General features: G+C 47.8%; 1 protein-coding gene across 1 annotated transcript; it reads left to right on the forward strand.

Annotated features, from left to right (window-relative positions):
* The first annotated feature begins 3,429 nt into the window (after positions 1-3,429).
* Positions 3,430-17,655, forward strand: LOC130488899 (histamine H3 receptor-like). The gene is made up of 3 exons (XM_056862579.1): positions 3,430-3,598; positions 12,335-12,501; positions 16,768-17,655. Exons 1-3 carry the CDS (start codon positions 3,469-3,471, stop codon positions 17,653-17,655), a joined length of 1,185 nt encoding a protein of 394 aa, XP_056718557.1. The 5' UTR covers positions 3,430-3,468.
* The last annotated feature ends 3,307 nt before the right edge of the window (positions 17,656-20,962 follow it).

A 20,962-nucleotide genomic window follows, 5' to 3' on the forward strand; every position in this document is an offset into this window, starting at 1 on the left:
TTGTGTCATGAGTCAGCCTGCAGAGACCTCCTCTGACGAAGGGGAAATAGAAGCCAGAACAGAGCGCCATTCTCAGTCAGAAGTCCCACAGGAACAACCTGCCAGAATAGAGGATCAGCCAAAGTCAGGAGACGATTCACCATGCCTGCAGCCTGCCAGTTCAAGGACTCCAGTTGGACCTGACATCTTGCAACATGCAGTGTCTCCAGTCCAGAGGCCTCGCCAAAGCCACTGGAGCAGAGAAGAAGGCAGGTTCGTCTGGCAATGCAGCAGAGACAGCAGAGTGCTAGACTGAAGGCTTTACAGAGGAATCTCCTCAGTAGCAGTGATGAGGAAGAGCAGGGCTGAAGCACTACCTGTGAACTCAGCCTAATCAGCATCATCTGGCTCTGCTACAGCAGCAGGAGAAGGGATTTAAGCCATCAGTTAGGTTTGGCTGTTGTGCAAGCAACTTGTCACCAACCTCCTTGTGTTCCGGCCTTGTTTCCCTGCTATACTTTGGATTCCTGGTATCCTGACTTCTTGTGACTTTGACTAACGCCTTGGACTTCCCTTGCCTGTATTGAGATCTTGGACTCTACCTGAACTGTGAATGACCTTGGACTGTTCCCCAGACTACGCTTCCAGCCCTCGCTCCTTGCCTGCACCAATCTGGTGAACTGGATTTGTTTCCCCACCCCTACACATGAGGCCAGCTGGGTGACCTTGGGCAAGTCACAGCTCTCTCCGCCCCAACTACCTCACAGGGTGTCTGCTGTGGGGAGGGGAAGGGAAGGTGATTGTAAGCTGATTTGATTCTTCCTTAAGTGGTAGAGAAAGTCAGCATATAAAAATCAACTCTTCTTCTTCTTGTGGGGAGAGGAAGAGAAGGAGACTGTAAACTGGTTTGATTCCCCTTAAAAAGTAGAGAAAATCGGCATATAAAAACCAACTCTTATTTTTCCTCTAACCAGGGCTGGCCCTGCTTAGCTTCTGAGATCTGAGAAGACTGGGCTAGCCTGGACCATGCAGGTCAGGGTGAAGATCCTTCTACATTGGTACAAAAGGCTATCCTCTGTCCCATTCCACATACATTAAAAATCACTTTCTACCTTTCTGCCCAATTTGGGGTAACATGAAACAGGAGACTGGCGGCCCCTTAGAGGCTGACATAATTCATTCCTGCATAAGCTCACTTCCCTCAGATACATAATGGGTTAACAAAATCAATCAATCCAAATGATAGCAATAAGGATGAAACTGGGGTGGATTCAGGCATACTCCAAGTTGCCTTCTTCCAACTTCAGTGGCTCCTCCTCCAATGGAAGAACTCCTTAAATTGGAGGGATGTTCCTCAGATAGGAGCCAGGCTTCAAACCTGAGCCTAAAGGAAGGTGTGGGGGGATAAATATTTGATTTAATACTCTTTGCTTAGTGGAGTGGTAGGACAGGGGTAGAATCCACCCCACCCAGATCAAATAGTACATGTTAAAACATTGTACATTTGGGGAAGAAGAAGAGTTGGTTTTTATATGCTGACTTTCTCTACCACTTAAGGAAGAATGAAACCAGTTTACAATCTCCTTCCCTTCCCCTCCCCACAACAGACACTCTGTGAGGTAGGTGGGGCTGAGAGAGCTGTGACTAGCCCAAGGTCACCCAGCTGGCCTCATGTGTAGGAGTGGGGAAATAAATCCAGTTCACCAGATTAGCCTCTGCCGCTCATGTGGAGGAGTGGGGAATCAAACCCGGTTCTCCAGATCAGAATCCACTGCTCCAAACCACCGCTCTTAACCACTTCACCATGCTGGCTGGAAATAATGGCTTTTTGTTTACCAAGAGAGACTGACTCATCTAAATCAGCCAACCCAATTCATGGTTGTGTCAGAATTTTCCCTCCATGGAGCTACCAAAGCTGGGGGGGGGGGAGAGAGAGAGACATGTAGGTGTAAATAGATGAGGGTGGACTAAATGTTGTCGTCGTCCCCCCCCCAATGCATTTTTTTCAGTAAAAGAGAAAAATGCTGAGAGATCCAATCACAGATTTCTGGTATGATGTAAAAATAAACAGAACTCTTTTGGCACCTTAAAGACTGACAGGTTTTTATTGGCAAGTTCTGTGTAGTCTGGCCTTGAGGGACTCTCAATCTATCCTTTTAACCTGCTAGACCCATATCCAATTGGGCTTGGAGACGGGCTGTTTAAATGGGGGCTTTTGATTCCTTAATTACGTTTTGATCTCATCTTTCTCCAAGGAGTTTTGGGAAGCCTATATGGGCTCTTCTCCCTCCCTCCCACCCCCCACCCCATTCCACCCCATTTTATTCTCCCAACAACCTTGTGAGGTAGGCTGAGCTGAGGCTTCAGGGCAAAGAGAGGGTTCACACCTAGACCTTCTTCAGTCTTCACTGAGAGCCAGCGTGGTGTAGTGGTTAAGAGCGGTGGACTCTAATCTGGAGAACCGGGTTTGATTCCCCACAGGGGTGGACACTAATCTAGGTTGGTTTCCCCACTCCTACACATGAAACCAGCTGGGTGACCTTGGTCTAGTCACAGCTCTCAGAACACTCTCAGTCCCATCTACCTCCCAGGGTGTCTGTTGTGGGGAGAGGAAGGGAAGGGGATTGTAAACCGGTTTGATTCTCCCTTAAGTGGTAGAGAAAGTCGGCATATAAAAACCATCTCTTCTTCTCCTTCTCCCTAACCACTACCCCACATGACTTGCCATTTCAAGTCTTCCCAGGATCAACCTCACCTCTTCTCCACCCCACCCCAGGCATCTGAGAAAGCAGCATGGTCCCTCCAGGTGCATTTGGGGACATTGCTCAGTGGAAACTCCGAATCAATTGGCGCCTGGCAAAAAATCTCCCCACCCTGCAAGAAGCTCCAAAACTAGAACCTTATACAGGAAGCCGAGCTTGCCAGCTCCCAGAGGGAACGAGACTGAAAACTGGTTCCTTTGAGACAACGGGACACCTCTCCAGGGGTCCAGCCGAGTCCCGCCCTCCCCCCTTCCTGGTTGAAGGGGACCACTGGACTTGGAGAGTCCAGCTTTCCCTTGGGCGGTTTTCTCTACCCTGGCTCTTGCTCGCTGCCTCTCGCTTCCCCCCACCCCCCAAATCCTTCCCGTCCACCAAACGTACTGCCCTCCCCGACTGAAGTGGGGAGGGGAGGCAGTTCAGGGACGGAGGTGAATCACTTCAGCGAGAAGCTCCATCGCTGGCAGCGCTTCCCCAAGAGCCGAAGCCGGGGAGGGGGGGTGGTGCTCAGCAAAGGGATGGAGAAGCCTCTGTAAAGCCCAAACCCTCCCCTTTCCACGGCGACCCCTTTCCCCCAGCTTCTGCAGCGATGTCCGGGGAGCCTCCGGCTTCCAATTTCTCCGGCAGCCCTTCAGCCTTGCTGGTCAACGAGTGCGCGGGGGGCGAGGAGCGGGCGTTTCAGCACCACGGACAGCTCTCGGCGTCCACCTCCGTCCTGCTGGCCGCGCTGATGGGGCTGGTGGTGCTGACCACGGTGCTGGGCAACGCCTTGGTCATCTTGGCCTTCGTGGTGGACAAGAGTCTGCGGACCCAAGGGAACTTCTTCTTCCTCAACCTGGCCATTGCGGATCTGCTGGTCGGTGAGTACAGCCGGAGGGGTTCGAGGGATGGGGAGGGGCGGTGGCTCAGTGGCAGAGCCTCTGCTTGGCATGCAGAAGGTCCCAGGTTCAGTCCCCGGCATCTCCAGTGAAAGGGACTAGGTAAGTAGGTGATGTGAAAGAACTCTGCCTGAGACCCTGGAAGAAGAAAGAGGGGCGGTGGCTCATTGGTAGAGCCTCTGCTTGACACGCAGAAGGTCCCAGGTTGAACACATGAACACATGAAACTGCTGTCGAAGGCTTTCACGGTCAGAGTTCATTGGTTCTTGTAGGTTATCCGGGCTGTGTAACCGTGGTCTTGGTCAGGAAAGAAAATACCAAGACCACGGTTACACAGCCCGGATAACCTACAAGAACCACATGAAACTGCCTTATACTGAATTGGACCCTTGATCCATCAAAGTCAGTATTGTCTACTCAGACTGGCAGCGGCTCTCCAGGGTCTCAGGCAGGGGTCTTTCACATCAGGATGGTATAGAGGTTAAGAGTGGTGGTTCGGAGCCGTGGACGCTGATCTGGAGAACCGGGTTTGATTCCCCACTCCTCCACGTGAGCTGCAGAGGCTAATCTGGTAAACTGGATTTGTTTCCCCATTCCTACAGATGAAGCCAGCTGGGTGACCTTGGGCTAGTCACAGTTCTCTTGGAGCTCTCTCAGCCCCACTTACCTCACAGAGTGTCTGTGATTGTAAGCCAGTTTGATTCTTCCTTAAGTGGCAGAGAAAGTTGGCATGTAAAAACCAACTCCTCCTCCTCCTCCATCACCTACCTGCTTAGTCCCTTTAACTGGAGATGCCGGGGATTGAACCTGGGACCTTCTGCATGCCAAGCAGATGCTCTACCACTGAGCCAGTTCAACCCCAAACTGTCTGATTATTCCTAATCTCTTTAGGGGAGGGGCCGTGGCTCTCTGGCAGAGCATCTGCTTGGCATGCAGAAGGTCCCTGGTTCAATCCCCAGCATCTCCAGTTAAAGGGACTAGGCAAATAGATGATGTGAAAGACCCCTGCCTGAGACCCTGGAGAGCCTCTGCTGGTCTGAGTAGACAGTACTGACTTTGATGGACCAAGGGTCCGATTCAATATAAGGCAGCTTCATGTGTTCATGTGACCTCACTTCCCAGGGATGGGACTTGGGTCGGGAGGTGTAGAGGGGGAGATACTGTCAGCAAAGCAGAGGATAGAGGGTCATAGAAGACAACGTTTTCTCTCACTGGGCAGTTGTCATTCTGGCTGGCAGCAGATCGCCAGGGTTATTGGCAGAGAAGGGGTTTTCCAAGGACCTGTTTGAACCCATGGAGCTGCCTTATACTGAATCAGACCATTGGTCCATCAAGGGCAGTATTGTCTACTCAGGCTGGCAGCAGCTCTCCAGTCTCAGGCAGGGGTGTTTCATGTCCCCTACCACCAGTTACTTTTAAATGGAGATGCTGGGGATTGAACCTGGGAAATTCTACATGCAAAGCAGATGCTCTGCCACTGATCCACAGCCTCTCCAGGGCAACTGGTGGGCCTCTTCATGAAAAAGGATGTTGGACTGCCGGTTTGATGCAGCAGGACTAATATGTTCTTATGACCATTAGCCTGAAGGGGGGCTGTGGCTTTGTGGTAAACCCTTTATTTGGCAACCAGAAGGCTTCCAGTTCAATCCCTGGCATCTCTAGTCAAAAGGTTCTGCTAGGAGGTGGTGCAGAAGAACTCTGCCTGAGACCACAGAGCGTTACTGCCATACCAGTTTGGTTAATGATCTGACTCAACATAAGGCAGCTTCATGTGTTTTCTAGAAAACAAGTGTTGGTCCTCTTTGCTGAGAGTGTTTTGGGGTTGGCCCATGATTTACTGGTGCTTTGCATGCCCAGGGTCCCAGATTCAAGCTCCAGTTTAAAGGACCAGATAACAGTTGATGTGAGAGCCCCACCTAAGACCCTGGAACACCACTGCCAGTCAGAGCAGACACTGCTGATTGTGATTAATGATCTGACTCAATATAAGGCAGCCATGTGTATTTTCTAGCAAACAAGTATCTGCACTGTTTGCCGAGTGGCTTTGGGCCGGGGGGGGGGGGGTTGTCTTGCATGCTGAAGGTCCCAGGTTCAGTCTCCAGTGAAAAGGATCAGGTAGAAGAAAAGTTGGTTTTTATATGCCGACTTTCTCTACCACTTAAGGTAGAATCACCTTCCCTTCCCCTCCTCGCAAGAGACACCCTGTGAGGTGGGTGGGACTGAGAGAGCTCTACAAGAGCTGTGACTTGCCCAAGGTCACCCAGCTGACTTCATGTCAAACCTGGTTCTCCAGATCAGACTCCACCGCTCCAAACCACCACTCTTAACCACTACGCCATGCCAATGTATGAAGGACATCGCTTCTCGGCCTTTTGGCTAAGATCAAGTGTAGCGTGTGTATGAAGAACATCTCCTTGAGACCCTGCCAGTCAGCGTAGACAATACTGACCTTGGATAGACCAGTGGTTGAAGTCACTATGAAAGGCAGTTTCATGTGTCCTACTGGAAATGTAATGGATAGCACCTGGGACTTTCTGCATGCAAAATATGGGCTTTACATGCGCATAAGGAAATGTACCTCATAGCTAGCCGGACTGTCAGTCCATCTAGCCCAGATGTCTACTCTGGCTGGAAGAGCACTCCAAGGTCTCAGGCAGAGAAATGCCCCCCCCCCAACTACCTCACATGCTTTTCATTGGATATGCCTAAGATTAAAGGAAGTGTCTCAACCTGTTCATTGAGAGCCAGCGTGGTGTAATGGTTAAGAGCGGTAGTTAGGAGCAATGGACTCTGATTTGGAGAACCGGGTTTGATTTCCCACTCCTCCTCATGAGCGGCAGATGCTAATCTGGTGAACTGGATTTGTTTCCCTACTCTTACATATGAAGCCAGCTGGGTGACCTTGAGCTAGTCACCCTCTCTCAGCCTCACCTCACAGGGTGTCTGTTGTGGGGAGGGGAAGGGAAGGAGATTGTGAACTGGTTTGATTCTTCCTTAAGTGGTAGAGAAAGTCGGCATATAAAAACCAACTCTTCTTCTTGACCATAAGTAGGGGTCAACATTTAGCCGATTAATTGATTGAAATATTTTCATGGGTTAAACAGGTACTCTGCTTGACCAAGTGGTAGATTTTTTAAAATGGGTTTAATTGTTTTTAGAAGTTGATAGGGGGGTGAGATCTGGTCTTAGGAAGGAACAACTCTTCTGAAACGGAGCTCACTATGACACAGTGCGTCCATTAATTACAAACACAACATACTTCCCTCCCCCCAATTCAGATGTTGTGCTACATTCCATTAAGCCTGGACTAGTGTCTGCGGTCAACTTGTTTTCGTTAGCTGAATGAGGATGATAACAATGATATGCTTGTGACTGTAAACCTCAAGCATAAAGCATTTTGCAAGGCAAAAGCGTGGATTAAATCGAAATATGGTAACCATCCAAGGGTCGATCATTTCCGCAGATGAAAGGATCCTAACCCCCAAAATATTATTTTGCCATTGCCTGCAGCAACCTGAAATGCCTCCTGTAATCATGTTCCGGGGGGTGGGGGAGACCACAAGGAACAGGATTGGGGGGAATCTTGGGCTGCCCCATGAAGTAGGAGGCAGGGAGAAAAAGCACTCTGTTCAAATTCCTTGTGCCTGCAGAAATATTAGTCTCAGTTTGAGACATGGGGTTTCAGCTGCAATAACTGTCTACAGTTGCACTGCAAAGCTAGTTAGTGTAGAGAAGGTATCTGTGGGGATTTGCCTGTTCCAACATCATTTCTCCAGCATGGTATAGTGGGTAAGAGAGGTGGACTCTGATCTGGAGAACCAGGTTTGAATCCCCACTCCTCCACATGAGCAGCGGAGGTTAATCTGGTGAACTGGATTTGTTTTTCCACTCCTACACATGAAGCCAGCTGGGCGACCTTGGGCTAGTCACACTCTCTCAGCCTCACCTACCTCACAGGGTGTCTGTTGTAGGGAGGGGAAGGGGATTGTAAGCTGGATTGCTTCTTCCTTAAGTGGTTGAGAAAGTCGGCATATAAAAAAAACTCTTCTCTCTTCTCAACCTGAAATGCCTCCTGTAATCATGTTCCTGGGAGAGAGGAGACCACCAGGAACAGGACTGGGGGAATCTGGGGATGCCCCAGGAAGTAGGAGGCAGGAAAAATCACTTTGTTAGAATTCCTCGTGCCTGCAGAAATAGTAGTCTCAATCTGAGACATGGAGTTTTAGCTGCAATAACTCTGTCTAGTATTGCACTGCAAAGCTAGTTAGGGTAGAGAAGGTATCTTTGTGGGCTTGCCTCTTTCAACATCACTTCTCCATCAGTAAAAAGTGAATAATGACTTACCTCACCTGGGTATTGTGAGGACAAGTAAGACAGGAAAGCTTTTGGGAGGGGGGATGTTATATAAATGATCAACAGCAGAAAATATTATTAATGACCACAGGTACACTCGGTTTGAGGCAACATTAAGCTTAAATGACTTCAGGCTGATGATAAAGTGCTTAAAAGCTGCCTCTTGTTTTCTTTCGCAGTCTAAATGGATTGCAATATCCGGATGCAGGAAGGGCTTTTCCTTTCAGGTTTGCTCAGCCTGGAGCAGGTCGCTCGCCTTCTGGGCAAGGCAGGATGAGAGCCTTCAGTTGGTTGTACCATCTGAACAAGTGGGAAGTGAAATCCTTGGGCGAGAGTTGGCTACCCTCTGAAACAACCCAGGGAAGCATGTTGGTCTACAGTAGAACAACTAGATTCAACTCCAGTAGCACCTCAGAGACCAACAAGATTTTGGGAGTACGAGCTTTCAAGAGTCAAAGCTCCCTTCGTCAGATATAAGTAGGAATGGAGATGCTAATTGTATCTGATTAAAGGAGTTTTGAGTCTCTCCACACCTTCACATGAAGCCAGCTGGGTGACTTTGGGCTAGTCACAGTTCTCTTGGAGCTCGCTCAGCCCCACCTACCTCACAAGGTGTCTATTGTGGGGAGAGGAAGGAGTTTGTAAGCTGGTTTGAATCTCCTTAAAAAGGTACAGAAAAGAGCCCCGTGGCGCAGAGTGATAAGCTGCAGTACTGCAGTCCAAGCTCTGCTCACGACCTAAGTTCGATCCCAACAGAAGTCATTTTCAGGTAGCCGGCTCAAGGTTGACTCAGCCTTCCATCCTTCCGAGGTTGGTAAAATGAGGACCCAGCTTGCTGGGGGTAAAGGGAAGATTATTGGGGAAGGCACAAGCAAGCCACCCCATAAACAAAGTCTGCCTAGTATACGTCGTGATATGACGTCACCCCATGGGTCAGGAATGACCCGGTGCTTGCACAGGGGGCCTTTACCTTTTTAAAAAAAAAAAGAAGGGAAAAATAGGTAGAGAAAATCAGGGTATAAAAACCAACTCTTCTTCTTTTTCTTCTTAATGTCTACATGAGTTTACACCACCCTCTGCATTGCCTTCTGTTGTTTTCTGTAAGACCCAAACATCCCTCTGGGCCTGGTGCAAACTCATACACACTCACACCCACAATGCAACACATCCACAGTTCTCAAAGGGAGGACACAAAAGTCATGCATACGTCACAAGTAGTTGGAGTGTTGGGCTAGGATATGGAAGAGCCAGGTCCCAACTTCCACTCTGCCACAGAAGCAGACAAACAAACTCAAATTTGCCCTTGAGTTTTCCCAAGCCTCCATCTTCAAGTACTTGAAGGGCTGTCATATAGAGGATGGTGCCGAGTTGTTTTCTGCTGCCCCAGAAGGTCAGACCAGAACCAATGGGTTGAAATTAAATCAAAAGAGTTTCCGTATAGACATTAGGAAGAATCTTCTAACAGTTAGAGCGATTCCTCAGTAGAACAGGCTTCCTCGGGAGGTGGTGAGCTTTCCTTCCCTGGAGGTTTTTAAGCAGAGGCTAGATGGCCATCTGTCAGCAATGCTAATTCTGTGACCTTAGGCAGATCATGAGAGGGAGGGTAGCTTGGCCATCTTCAGGGCATGGAGTAGGGGTCACTGGGGGTGTAGGGGCGAGCTAGTTGTGAATTGCCTGTGTTGTGCAGGGGGTTGGACTAGATGACCCTGGTGATCCCTTCCAACTCTATGATTCTATAGATGACTTTGTTCCAGTCACTCACTCTGCCCTTTCAAGAATGAAGTGGAGGAGGGAGGAACTGAGTGGGAAGCTGCTTTGGGTCCCAGTTGGAGAGAAAATCTGGGCATAAATTAAACAACCTTTTTAAAGGCCAGGAAGGAAGATGAGGAGGGACAAGGTAAGTTGGGAGTGGAGGCTTGGGAAAACTCAAGGGCAAATTTGAGTTTCTTAGTGAATGAGGTGAGAAATGGCTATGGGCTGCACCTTGCTGCCAAGTCAAGCTATACACTCAGACACCAAACATGAAAAATAAAATATAAAACCTAGTCAGTGTTCTGTGATGTGAGATTCTTGCATTTGATGTTGGAGAGGAGGAAAGGAGGGTGGAGTTACTCTGCAAGCAGGTTTCAAGAATACTTCAACCAAAAACTACCATAAGTTTACAAGTGGCTCCCATGTCAAAAAGTCTTGCATACAATCTCATAAAACTATTCATTTTCGTTAATAAATGAAATAATCCCACTCAGACCCTTCAAGACGCAGCAAATGGTACTAATTCCTCCCACACACACCATGTTTTCACCCTGCTTTAGGGACTGGAAAGAAAAGAAAGGACGAGACAAGTCATATGAACAAAGAAGCCAGATACAGAGAACACTGGAGAATGGGTTGCTCTGGGGATTTTTTTTACCTGGTGCTTCAGCAAAAGCAGTTTCACTTGATAAATTCCTCATTCTAGCTCAGATCTGAGGTTAAAGACTGAAGAAGAACAGTTGGTTTTTATATTCTGCTTTTCTCTTCCAAAAGGAGCCTCGAAGCTGCTTATAATCACCTTCCCTCCCCCTCCCCAACAGGTACCTTGTGAGGTAGGTGAGACTGAGAGAGCTCTAAGAGAGCTGTGCCTAGCCCAGGGACACCCAGCTGACTTCACAAGCAAGCTTTACAATGGCTTCTCAAGATCCAGGCCTTGACCTGGATAGACCAAGCTAGCCTGATCACATCAGCTAAGCAGGGTTGGCCCTGGTTAGTAGTAGAAGAAGAAGAGTTGGTTTTTATATGCTGATTTTCTCTACCTTTTAAGGAGAATCAAACCGGTTTACAATCCACTTCCCTTCCCCTCCCAACAGACACCTTGTGAAATAGGTGGGGCTGAGACATCTCTAACAAAACAGTGACTAGCCCAAGGTCACCCAGCTGGCTTTATGTGTAGGAGTGGGGAAACCAACCCGGTTCTTATGTGGAGGAGTGGGGAATCAAACCCGATTCTCCAGATTAGAGTTCGCCATTCTTAACCACTACACCGCACTGAGGTATCTATCCCAGTACACAAGGTATGGCTAAGTACCCACAATGTTTAGATTAAAAGTCAGCTCAGACATGCAGATGCTGGTAGATGTCACAAAACTGTTCCAACCCTGAACTTATAGTCTGTAGGGGAGGTATGTATGAAAATGCGTGCATGAAAATTCCTTCGTATCGAAGCCAGGATCAGAGGAGCATGCCTATTACATTAGGTGCTGTGGAACACAGGCAGGATGGTGCTGCTGCAGTTGTCTTGTTTGTGGGCTTCCGAGAGGCACCTGGTTGGCCACTGTGTGAACAGACTGCTGGACTTGATGGGCCTTGGTCTGATCCAGCATGGCCTTTCTTATGTCTTGTTTGGGGGCTTCCTAGAGGCACCTGGTTGGCCACTGTGTGAACAGACTGCTGGACTTGATGGACCTTAGTCTGATCCAGCATGGCCTTTTTTATGTTCTTATGTCTTGTTTGGGGGCTTCCTAGAGGCACCTGGCTGGCCACTGTGTGAACAGACTGCTGAACTTGATGGACCTTAGTTTGATCCAGCATGGCCTTTCTTATGTTCTTATGTCTTGTTTGGGGGCTTCCTAGAGGCACCTGGTTGGCCACTGTGTGAATGGACTGCTGGACTTGATGGGCCTTGGTCTGATCCAGCAGGGCCTTTCTTATGTTCTTATGTCTTGTTTGGGGGCTTCCTAGAGGCACCTGGTTGGCCACTGTGTGAACAGACTGCTGGACTTGATGGACCTTGGTCTGATCCAGCATGGCCTTTTTTATGTTCTTATGTCTTGTTTGGGGGCTTCCTAGAGGCACCTGGTTGGCCACTGTGTGAACAGACTGCTGGACTTGATGGACCTTGGTCTGATCCAGCATGGCCTTTCTTATGTTCTTATGTCTTGTTTGGGGGCTTCCTAGAGGCACCTGGTTGGCCACTGTGTGAACAGACTGCTGAACTTGATGGACCTTGGTTTGATCCAGCATGGCCTTTCTTATGTTCTTATGTCTTGTTTGGGGGCTTCCTAGAGGCACCTGGTTGGCCACCATGTGAACGGACTTGATGGACCATCAAGTCCGTTCACATGGTGGCCAACCAGGTGCCTCTAGGAAGCCCCCAAATAAGACATAAGAACATAAGAAAGGCCATGCTGGATCAAACCAAGGTCCATCAAGTTCAGCAGTCTGCTCACACAGTGGCCAACCAGGTGCCTCTAGGAAGCCCCCAAACAAGACATAAGAACATAAGAAAGGCCATGCTGGATCCAGCACGGCCTTTCTTATGTTCTTATGAAGCCGTGCATAGGCTGGGATGATCTGACTGATGGCGATTTGTCCACTCCGTGTCTACAGGTGGCTTTTGCATCCCCCTCTACATCCCTTACATTCTGACGGGGGAATGGAAGTTTGGAAAAGGCTTGTGCAAGCTCTGGCTGGTGGTGGACTACCTGGTGTGCACAGCCTCCGTCTTCAACATAGTCCTGATCAGCTTCGACAGGTTCATCTCCGTCACCAAAGCGGTAAGAGAATTCACTGTCTGTCGAACGATACATCTGACAGCGAGACTTCTATGCGGTTTCCAATGAGGGCTGATCCCATTCAGTGAAAAGAGGGTGGGTATTTGGGAGCTGCACTGATACTAAGAGGACACCCATCGTCTGTTTTCTTCATTATTGACTCCAACACTGTGTCAATCATCTAATTATTCATGTTCAGCAAATCCCGGTGCTGTTGCCAATTTTTTGTAAGCCGTCAGATCACAGCCAACTTGTGGTAACCCTGTAGGGTTTCCAGGCAAGAGGCAAACAGAAGTGGTTTGCCATTGCCTGCCTCTGCAAAGCGACCCTGGTCTCCCATCCAAGTACTAACCGGGGCCGATCCTGCTTGGCTTCCGAGATTTGATGAGAGCAGGCTAGAAGAAGAAAAGTTGGTTTTTATATGCCGACTTTCTCTGCCACTTAAGGAAGAATCGAACCGGCTTACAATCACCATCCCTTCCCCTCCCCACAAAAGACACCCTGTGGGGTAGGTGGGGCTGAGAGAGCTCTAAGAGAACTGACTAGCCCAAAGTCACCCAGCTGGCTTCATGTGTAGGATGGGAAAACCAACCCAATTCACCAGATTAGTGTCCACCGCTCATGTGGAGGAGTGGGGAATCAAACCTGGTTCTCCAGATCAGAGTCTGCCGCTCATGTGGAGGAGTGGGGAATCAAACCCGGTTCTCCAGCTTAGAGTCCACCGCTCCAAACCACTGCTCTTAACCACTACATCATGCTGGCTCTGGGCTACCCAGCTCAAAGCGCAGTTGCCAACACCACTGCAGAATTCCCCCTTCCAATTTCATTAGTAACCAAGTGGTTTGGATGACCTCAAGTGGAACCCTGAGGTGGGGGGGAACATGCAGTGTCTATAGATGCCAGCTTCACTTCAGACTATTGAGCAGACAAGTTTGTTCCGTGGCCTTTCATGAAAGCATGTGGTGAAGCGGGTCATGCTGTTCAGATGACAGGCTCTTAGAATGTATCACTTACTGAGAAGTGAAGTTATCTTGTTCAGCCAGTCATCGAGTAAGCAGGACTCAACAACTTTACCTACTTTTAAAAAGCAAGTTTTTTTATTGATATACTTCTAGTAAAATATGTGTAAATGCAGATTATCAAGTCTTTAACACTTCTATAAAAACTCTTGTCAAAGTACAATGTATGTATTTACAATGTATGAAGTAAAAGCAAGCAAGTCTTACATACTATTCAGTTTCAAAATCCAACTTCTAAAATATAACAGTCAAATTATTCTGATTCAGTTCAAAGTATCTAATTCATAAAGTCTAGAGTAATGTATTTAAGTCATACATACCAGTCAGCCTTTTCTTGAGAGCCTTTGGAAGGTTCTGATTTTCTAGGCTTACTGTGGCTGTATTTATACTGTTTCAGACTCATTAAGACTGTTGATTTTACCATCAGGAGGGATATCTTCCTCCCCACTTTCAGATAACATGAGCAGTGCAATAATGTACAGTTGCAGCTGTTCAGGTTATTAGCTTCTCCCCATGACCAAATATGGGCTTCCTTTCCTTTCAGTCTATTTTGCTTAAAGTATAAACAATCATTTCTGAGCTCCATGATCACTCCATACACTCAATTTTCATACTATTCTCATCTTCAGTACAATATGCATTAAAGGAGACTATTTAGAAATCTACAATATATAACTATATAAATCATAAAACACAATTATTGGTCACATTGTAACATGTAACCATCTGGTCAGTAGGAAACATAGCCTCCAGCAAGGTTATAGAAAGCAAGAAGCTTACTGCACTTATAGCCTTGAGGTCTTTGAGTAGACCTTCTCAAGGTGTGAGGATAGCAGGTCTTTTCTGCTCTTGAGATATGAGCAGCTGGCAGCTGAATCAGGAAGGGTAATTTCAGATACACCTTTCTGGCAGGTAGTGAAGGATGACTCTGTTCTTCTTCCTTCAAGGACAAGACCAGGGTAAGTTAGTTAGCTCTTGAAAGAATTCAGACCTTGAGAGAATTCAGTCAGCCTGCTCTAAGGACATTTGCATTTTGCAAGCTGTTGCCAGGCTTTTCATTACACAAACCTCTGCAGTTTGTGGTTCAGTTTGTATGTTGTGTTCAAGCTCTACATGGAATTAATTCTGCACATGTACACAAAATACCATAATTATGTCAGAGACTGTGACAGTGGGCTTTATTCTATTCCCCTTCTTTTCCTCCAATGCTTTGATTCATGACGCCACTCTCTTTTCCTCTAAATGCGCACAGCCTCTAAGATAACAAGACACAGCAGCTTTGATTTCGCTCTGGGAAAGATGCTGACACCCTGCACGCACAGGCCCCGTGACAGACACACAAGATGAGAACGCCGAGTCACTTCAGCGCTCAGCTTTTGCCCACATTGCGGTTACGTGTTTGGGCACAAAGACAGCCCTGAGAAGTCACTTAGGGAAGGAAGAGATGCATTGGAATTGTTAAGAGCCGGCTTGAAGTCGGCGGAGCCCTTGCTTGAGGCTAAAAAGAATCAGCAGGCTCATTAAATCTAGCATGAAGCCTCCCTCCCCACACATACACAATCAGCAATGGGACTTCCTGGGCCCGCACCTTTCAAAACACACCTGTCACCATTCCGTACCTGTCAGCGGCCCACGTCACCTCCTATTCTAAACCTCATGTGAGGGGTTTTTTCCCTCTTCCAGTCATGACCAGCCAGCCCCAATGAGTCTCTCTCTCTTTCCTTCAGCTACTCAAGACTACAGATTTCCAGTGGGGTAGCTGCATTACTCTGCTGCAGGAAAAACAAACCAAATATCTTGAAGCAGTGTGCATTCAAGGGCTGAATCCCATTTCATTCTCCGACTTGTGCGTCCTCAGCATCGCTGTCAGCAACTAACCCGAGGCCTTTCCATTCTGAAAGGGGCGACATGTCATTTTTGTGTATATATGCATTCATGCTTCTTGAGTTGCTTCAATAGGAAGAATGGTTAAAGGCTAGTTAAATGAATGTGTGTTGAGTGCCATCAAGTTGCTTCCGACTCATGGCAACCCTATGAATCAATGTCCTCCAAAACGTCCTATCTTTTTTTAAAATATTTGGGGGTCCAGAAAAAAAGAAAAAGGAATAACACATCAGGGAAGGAAAAGAGAACATTTACAACATGTCTGTGCCCAAAAAGCTGTTCATTATCATCATTGTCCTACCCCCTCCTTCCCTAGTCCTCTAGGCTTTATATTAACTATGCAAAATGTCCTGTCTTTGACAGCCTTGCTCAGATCTTGCAAATTGAGGGCCATGGCTTCCTTTATTTAGTCAATCCATCTCTTGCTGGGCCTTCTTCTTTTCCTGCTGCCCTCAATGAATACATCGAATACATGAATAAAGTTAAATGAATACTTACAGATTAAATACTTTCAGAGGGTAGCTGTGTTGGTCTGCAGTAGAAGAGCGAGATTTGAGTCCAGCAGCACCTTACAGACCAACAATATTATTGGGGTATCAGTTTTCAAGAGTCAACACTCCTTTTGTCAGATACAGTGGTATCTGATGAAGGGGAGCTTTGACTCTCAAACGCTTGAACACATGAACACACATGAAGCTGCCTGATACTGAATCAGACCCTCGGTCCATCAAAGTCAGTATTGTTTACTCAGACCGGCAGCGGCTCTCCAGGGTCTCAGGCAGAGATCTTTCACATCACCTGCCTGCCTGGTCCCTTTTAACCGGAGATGCCGGGGATTGAACCTGGGACCTTCTGCAGGCCAAGCAGGGGCTCTGCCACTGAGCTTACACCCTGATAATCTTCCTGGTCTCTAAAATGCTACCGGACTTCAGTCTAATAGATTAAACAAGTAGATGTCAACCATGAAAATGGCAAGCAATGTAGCACTTCTCTAGGCATTCCCACTTTTGGATAGAGTAGGTCTATGCTAGCCAGTGGAGAGTCAGTGTAATATAGTGGTTCAGGTGTTGGACTAGGACCTGGGAAACCCTCGTTCAGATCCCTACTTGTGCCATGGAAGCTTGCTGGGTGACCTTGGGCAAGTCATACACTCTCAGCCTTGACCCTGGCAAGTATTTGGATGGGAGACCCCAAGGAATACCAGGGGTGAGACGCAGAGGCAGGCAATAGCAAACCACCTCCGAACGTCTCTGGTCTTGAAAACCCCATCAGGGTCACCATAAGTCAGATGTGACTGGACGGCACTTTACACACACACACACGCTAGCCAAATGCCTGATTTTTATTTGCTTGCCTCTTCTCCCAGGTCAGTTACCGAGCTCAGAAGGGGATGACCCAGAACGCAGTGGTGAAAATGGTGATGGTCTGGGTGGCAGCTTTCCTCCTCTACGGCCCCGCCATTATCAGCTGGGAGTACATCGCCCAGCGCAGCATCCTTCCCGAAAAAGAGTGTTACGCAGAATTCTTCTACAACTGGTACTTCCTCATGATCGCCTCCACCATCGAGTTCTTCACCCCATTCATCAGCGTCACCTACTTCAACTTGAGCATCTACTTCAACATTAGGAAGCGGACGCCCGTCCGAACGGGGACCCTCCCGCCAGGCCAAGAGGACTGCGAACTGCGCTCCCAGGGGAAGAGACGAGAACATGCCGTGTTTTTCGTGAAACCGAGCAACAGGAAACAAAGCCAGAAGAGGGCCAACGGTCTCTCGCCGGCTGGGCCTGCAACCTCTGGGCTTGACGCCAGCAATTTGGAAAGGCCATCCGTAGACTTTAACATCACTCAGGACCTCCCGCCTTTACAAGTGGACATCCAGACCAAGTCACCATGGGACAGTTTCTACAAAGCTCTCGAGAACATTTCCAGCACCACCAGGAGGACGGATGTGGCCAACACCATGGCTAGCCGGTTCCGGCTTTCCCGGGATAAAAGGGTCGCCAAATCCTTAGCCATCATTGTCTGCGTTTTCGGCTTGTGTTGGGCACCCTACACACTCCTGATGATAATCAGAGCGGCTTGCCATGGTCTCTGCGTCCACCACTCTCTCTACGAGGCGTCGTTTTGGCTCCTGTGGCTGAATTCGGCCATTAACCCCATCTTGTACCCGTTATGCCACATGAGCTTCAGAAAGGCTTTCTTTAAACTGTTGTGCCCCGGTAAGGCTAAAATTCACCCAAATATGTTTACGTGAGAATGTATATGGCGAGACGGCAAATTTTACAATAGCTATGTTTTGCTTCTAAGAAGAACACTGGCCAGGTGCTCTAGCCGAAATAAAGACCTGTCCACATTTTAAAAACTGCCTTTGGCAATTCTACCCTGAAACATACCAAATCCACGGAGAAGTCTTTTTTCAGGAGTTTTTCAGTTGTGCAAAAATATGCACATTCCGCACTGCTTTAAAACAAGATTTTGCAACCGATATCTTGCAAATCAAGCATACGTCATGAGAATGAACATGAAGCTGCCTCATACTGAATCAGACCCTTGGTCCATCAAAGTCAGTATTGTCTACTCAGACCAGCAGCAGCTCTCCAAGGTCTCAGGCGGAGGTCTTTCGCATCACCTACTTGCCTAGTCCCTTTAACTGGAGATGCTGGGGATTGAGCCTGGGACCTTCTGCATGCCAAGCAGATGCTCTACCACTGAGCTATGGCCCTTCCCAAAAGCAACTGGAGCGTCCCTGGGTGGGCTTGTCCAGATCCACATAGGAGACCCTATGTGTCTTCATTTCGACAGCTCCCAAACTGCATTCCCTATGAAAACCTAGGAATATATTTACAAAGCCTGGAATTGTGAGCAACTCCCTGGTTGGCCAAACTGGAGTCTTGGTTCTTAAGAACAGTCAACACAGTCCTTTCCAAATGAGCCTCACCCATAGTTCTTTGCCAGGGGAGTAGGGGGAGATTGCAAAAAAAAACAAAAAACACCAGGATTTCTTTTCAGGATTACTTCTAAGGATTTAAAAATTCTGCATTTTATCCACTTTGGAGCGTACCAAGTTAGGAACAGAAGGGGAAAGTCTGTCTGGCTTCCCGGATATATGCAAACTTCCTATGGGTTTTGTAGGGACTTCTCTATTCATTTCAGTGTGGCAGTTCATCTACCACTGCACGCAACTGGATTACGTAACAAAAACCAACATTTCACCGCTCAGGCCTGCTCATGCAAGAGCGCCTTGCGTGCATCACAGCTGAACTCCAGCACAACTTCCTCTTTTGCAAACTCTCGAATGTGAAGCTCCCATGGTATTTTTATGTCTCCTTCACAGACCCTGCAAGAGTCCCAGAGAATGGTTTCTAGAGAATAGAGCCCCATTACACACTTTCCACTGTAGGAGTGAGATGGGAGAAAAAACCCAAGGACTAGGTGGGGGGGGAAAGCCAGTGATCAGCCAATTACCTCATTGCACATGTGGGAAACGCACAACTCCAGTTTGGGCAGCTGGAAAATGCCTCTGTCTGGATTTCCTAGAAATATAAACAGGCCATAGAATCATAGAGTAGGAAGGGGCCATACAGACCATCTAGTCCAACCCCGGGCTCAATGCAGGATCAGCCTAGAGCATCCCTGACAAGTGTTTGTCCAGCCGCTCCTGAAAGACTGCCAGTGAGAGGGAGCTCACCCCCTCCCTAGATAGCTGATTCCACTGTCAACCTACTCTTACTGTAAAAGAATATTTCCTAATATCCAGCCGGTACCTTTCCTCCTGCAATTTAAACCCATTATTGCGAGTTCTATCCTCTGCGGCCAACAGGAAAAGTTCCCTGCCCTCCTCTAAGTGACAGCCCTTCAAATACTTCAGGAGAGCGATCCTGCCCTCCCTCAACCTCCTCTTCTCCAGACTAAACATTCCCAACTCCCTCAGCCATTCCTCATAAGGCTTGGTCTCCAGGCCCCTGGTCATCCATCAGAGGATAGCCTTCTTTTGCATCCATCGCTTCACTCCCAATGGGTGTTCACTGCCATCTAATACCTGCAACACCAGGGTGACACCATGATCTATTGACTTCCGTGTAACAGTTACCATGCTTCAGTCAAACCACTGGCTTAGGAGTTCATCCAGTCTTGACTGGTTGGTATAGACCATGAAGCAAAAGCAGGAGATGTTACCTGTTCAAGTTTCCTGAAGTCTAACTCGATTGACTTTGAATATCCAGATCAAGAGGTGGTGGGCTCTCCTTCTTTGGAGGTTTTTAAGTATAGGCTAGATGGACATCTGTCAACAATGCTGATTCTATTAATTAAGGCAGATCATGAGAGGGAGGGCAGGAAGGGCTGCGTCAGTGTTTGGCTCTTGTGGCCCTTTCTTGCAGGCCCAGGGAAATGCCGATTGCCACTTTGGGGTCAGGAAGCAATTTTCCTCCAGAGCAGATTGCCCAGAGATCCTGGAAGATTTTTTTGTCCCTCTTCTGACCATGGAGTAGTGGCCACTGGGGGTGCAGGGGGAGGTAGTTGGGCATTTCCTGCATTTTGCAGGGGAGTTGGACTAGATGACCCTGCTGCTGCAGGTGTCTTGTTTGTGGGCTTCCTAGAGGCATCTGGTTGGCCAGTATGCAAACAGACTGCTGGACTTGATGGAACTTGGTCTGATCCAGCATGGCCTTTCTTACGTTCTTATGCCCTGATCTAGGTGACTCTACCTGCTGAGGATCTGCTAGTGGTGTCTAGATCTAGGACCTTCTCTGTGATGGCGACCCATGTATGGAATTCCCTCCCTACATAAATTCAAAAGACATAACATGTACTATCTCTCCAGCACCCAATCACAGCGTTTGTATCCTATCTTTCCAAGCATTGGACCATTACTTGGTTTCCCACCACAGCTGCTGCTTTTTCTGTTCATTTTATCTTGTTGGTTTGCAGGCTTTGCTTTTTTTTTTTTTTAATTCATCGGGGCCACCTTGAGGGCAGTGCACGATTAAAAATAAATGGATTCCGATCAAAAGGCAGCCCACACACGGCTCGCAAAATCCTTGCGCGCACTGCACACACTCCCTGGAAGCAAGACATCTGCTGTAAACTGCCGATATGCATTATCGGCATGATACACACACACACACCAACCTGTGAAACGTTTTACAGTTATTAAAATAAAGTCTGTTTGTAACAAGTGGTATGTTTTTAAAAAACTCTTCTGATTGCAGCCATTATGTATTAGGAAGGAACAATTATTAAATTTCTAGCTATTTACTGAAGCCAGAGGGGGCGGACGTTGTGCCCTATAAAAGCAATTCAACAAAGATCTACATATCTAATAAGTACAAACACACACAGTGTTCACACAAAACCTGGATTGCTCCCTAGCAACTGTGCCAAAGCAGCAGCAACGGTCACTGGGATACGTGGCTGTCTAAGAGGGATTAGTAGAAAAGGGCAAGAGTCCAGTAGCACCTTAAAGACTAACAAAAATATTTTTTGTTAGTCTTCAAGGTGATACTGGACTCTTGCCCTTTTCTACTACTGCAGACAGACTAACACGGCTACCCACTGTGAAT

This window comes from Euleptes europaea, chromosome 17 (assembly GCF_029931775.1).
Source record: "Euleptes europaea isolate rEulEur1 chromosome 17, rEulEur1.hap1, whole genome shotgun sequence".
In the NCBI taxonomy this organism is placed as follows: domain Eukaryota; kingdom Metazoa; phylum Chordata; class Lepidosauria; order Squamata; family Sphaerodactylidae; genus Euleptes; species Euleptes europaea.